Source organism: Priapulus caudatus, unplaced genomic scaffold, assembly GCF_000485595.1.
Source record: "Priapulus caudatus unplaced genomic scaffold, Priapulus_caudatus-5.0.1 Scaffold160, whole genome shotgun sequence".
Classification (NCBI taxonomy): Eukaryota; Metazoa; Priapulida; class Priapulimorpha; order Priapulimorphida; family Priapulidae; genus Priapulus; species Priapulus caudatus.
The window spans coordinates 422,246-424,836 of record NW_014577221.1 but is presented as its reverse complement, the minus strand read 5'-3'; the positions used below and the strand labels follow the sequence as shown (position 1 = coordinate 424,836).

The 2,591-nt window shown below is 52.6% G+C and overlaps 1 protein-coding gene across 1 annotated transcript in view; it reads right to left on the bottom strand.

Annotated features, from left to right (window-relative positions):
* Window positions 1-2,126, bottom strand: part of LOC106806430 (solute carrier family 28 member 3-like) — a 4,037-nt gene extending 1,911 nt beyond the window's left edge. Inside the window, exons 1-2 of the mRNA XM_014808359.1 lie at window positions 2,023-2,126; window positions 1,038-1,042 (exon numbers count right to left, since the gene is read on the bottom strand). Of these exons, the coding sequence (XP_014663845.1) occupies window positions 1,038-1,042; window positions 2,023-2,126 (109 nt within the window). The remainder of the gene's footprint in view (window positions 1-1,037; window positions 1,043-2,022) is intronic.
* Between the last annotated feature and the right edge of the window lie 465 nt (window positions 2,127-2,591).

Sequence of the window (2,591 nt, the reverse complement as noted above, 5' to 3'; positions counted from 1 at the left end):
ACACACGAACACACGCGCACGCACGCACATACACACACACACACACACACACACACACACACACACACACACACACACACACATGCACACACGCACGCAAGCTTGCGTGTGCGTTAGTGTGAAATCCTCACATTCAGACCCGCCATGCATGACGTTTGACAACATTAGGGAAATGGCTGAAGGCCGTAGCGTGCGCGCACAGGTACGTACTCCTGCACGCAAGCATTCTCCATTCCAATACACACACGCACAAAAACACCACTCCACCGACTCCCACACTAGCGCTGTGTATCAGTGACCTCCGTGTGTTATATGCTCGTGTCCGTTCGCAGACACCGAATACACTGCAAGGTAGCCGGCTCGCCCCAGCAAAATAGTATAGTGACCGCTTACTGGCACATATACAGCCATCCTGTGTTCACCTCTGCTATTCCCGGAGTCGAAAACAACCCAGAGAAGAGACCGGATACCGGATACCGGATATATATATAGTATCAAGAGCGCATAAAGAAGGCTTCTTTATACGCTCTTGATAGTATATAATATCGCTGTTGTATGCATCTGTTGTTTACAATAATATCAAGAGCTAATAATACCTATAAGGTATAAGCTATTAGCTAGCTATAAGGTATTATAAGCTCTTGAATATATATATATATATATATATATACCTATAATATTACATACAGACGCACTGCATCGGCGGCATATGTAGGTCTCGAACACGGACACACGGACACACTAGGGCTAGCTTACCTGTTATCCGTGATTTCGTCCAAAAACTAATCAGCGTGTATCCGGGTGTGCACGAGCGATCCTCCGTAAGTCCGTGTGCGTATGTATGTGTATATGTATGTGTGTATAATTATGTATGTATGTATGTGTGTGTATATGTATGTGTGTATAATTATGTATGTATGTATGTGTGTGTATATACACGCGGGAATGCGCGTATCGGCTGGGATCTGTTGTTCGTTGTCACTGCTGCCCGGCTGAAAGCGCGGGACTGTACTCCCGGCGTCTGGTTCGCGGGCTACGTGACCTACATAGGTTTACACAGGTACACAGATGCAAAATGATCAACTAGAGGTGCCGTGCAACAACGTCGCAGGTAGAAGATCCTAGTTCCTGAAGCGATTGACGACAGCAACAAACACACATGCGCGCGCACACACAATACCTGGCGACCTATCTTTCTCTCTCGCGCGAGCTCCCGTGTACAACAGGTGTACGTGAGTGTATCTGCCGTAGTACACAGCTGGACATGACCGCACGCGTGCATGTGTACGCGCATACACGCGTGCGTACGTATACACGCATGCGTGCACATATACGCATGCGCGCACGTACACGCATGCGTGCACATACACGCGTGCACGCACGTACACGCGTGCGCGCACATACGCGCGTGCGCGCACATACGCGCGTGCTTGCACGTACACGCGTGCGTGCGCATACACGCATGCGCGCACATACGCGCGTGCTTGCACGTACACGCGTGCGTGCACATACACGCGTGCGTGCACGTACGGAATTTCCGACTCTCTGTGTGGCTTTATGTGACAGATTTTACCCCACTCATCTTATTCGCAGTTAAACATTACCCGGAGGCTTCAGCTATTGTGTAGCCATCAAAGCAACAACAGCAGCACGCTGAGTTTTTACTGAAAGAAACGTCTTGGCTGTCTACGATTCCCTCCATCAAAGAAGCCTTCTCCTGCCTTCTCCACTCCTCACCTCTTTCTCTCTCTCTCTCTCTCTCTCTCTCTCTCTCTCTCTCTCTCTCTCTCTCTCTTCCTCTCTCTCTCTCTCTCTCTCTCTCTCTCTCTCTCTCTACAAGCTATATCTCTCTTCTTTTTCTTGTTTTTCTTATTTTCTCTCTCTCTTCACCCTCTCTCTCTTTCTCTCTTCCTCACGTTTCTCTCTTCCTCACGTTTCTCTCTCCCTCGCCGATCGCCGCAACCCGGCGCATTCACACGGAACCGCTGCTGACACCTGGTGGTAGTTTATTCCCGCACTCACCACTTCAGCCACGGCCAGTAGCGCTGCAGTCGCTCCCCGACAGGAGTCGCCACCTTCTCCGCGTGCGGCGCCACTATCGGCTTCAGCCGGAAGTAGATCGCCATGGCAACGACGCAGCACGTGACTCCGATCAGCTCCTTGATGCCTTTCGGCCAGACGCCCAGCGGACGTACGGACGTGCGCACGGCGTAGGCGACGGCCGCGAAGAAGTAGACTGCATAGAGCAGCAGCGCCGTCACGCGGACGATGATGCCGATGCTGCGTCGGTGCTTCGCGTAGAGTGACGTCACGCCGTCGAAACAGCGTTCGATGACACCGGGCGTCGGGTCGGGCGGCGGGACGACGTCGCCTGCCGAAGTCTTGCCGTCGACGGTCAGAGCGTAGCTGTCTCTGCTGTCGTGAGGCTGGATGAGGGGAGAGAAGGAAGACGGGGATGCGTGAGACTCCGCCCGGGAGGCGGCGCTGCGATCGCTGGTGGCTACCGTACGCGTGTGCGTTATTGGTATGCGTGGCGCGTGGGTGCGTGCGTGGGTGTGTGTGTGTGTACGTGCGTTTATATATGTGTGTGT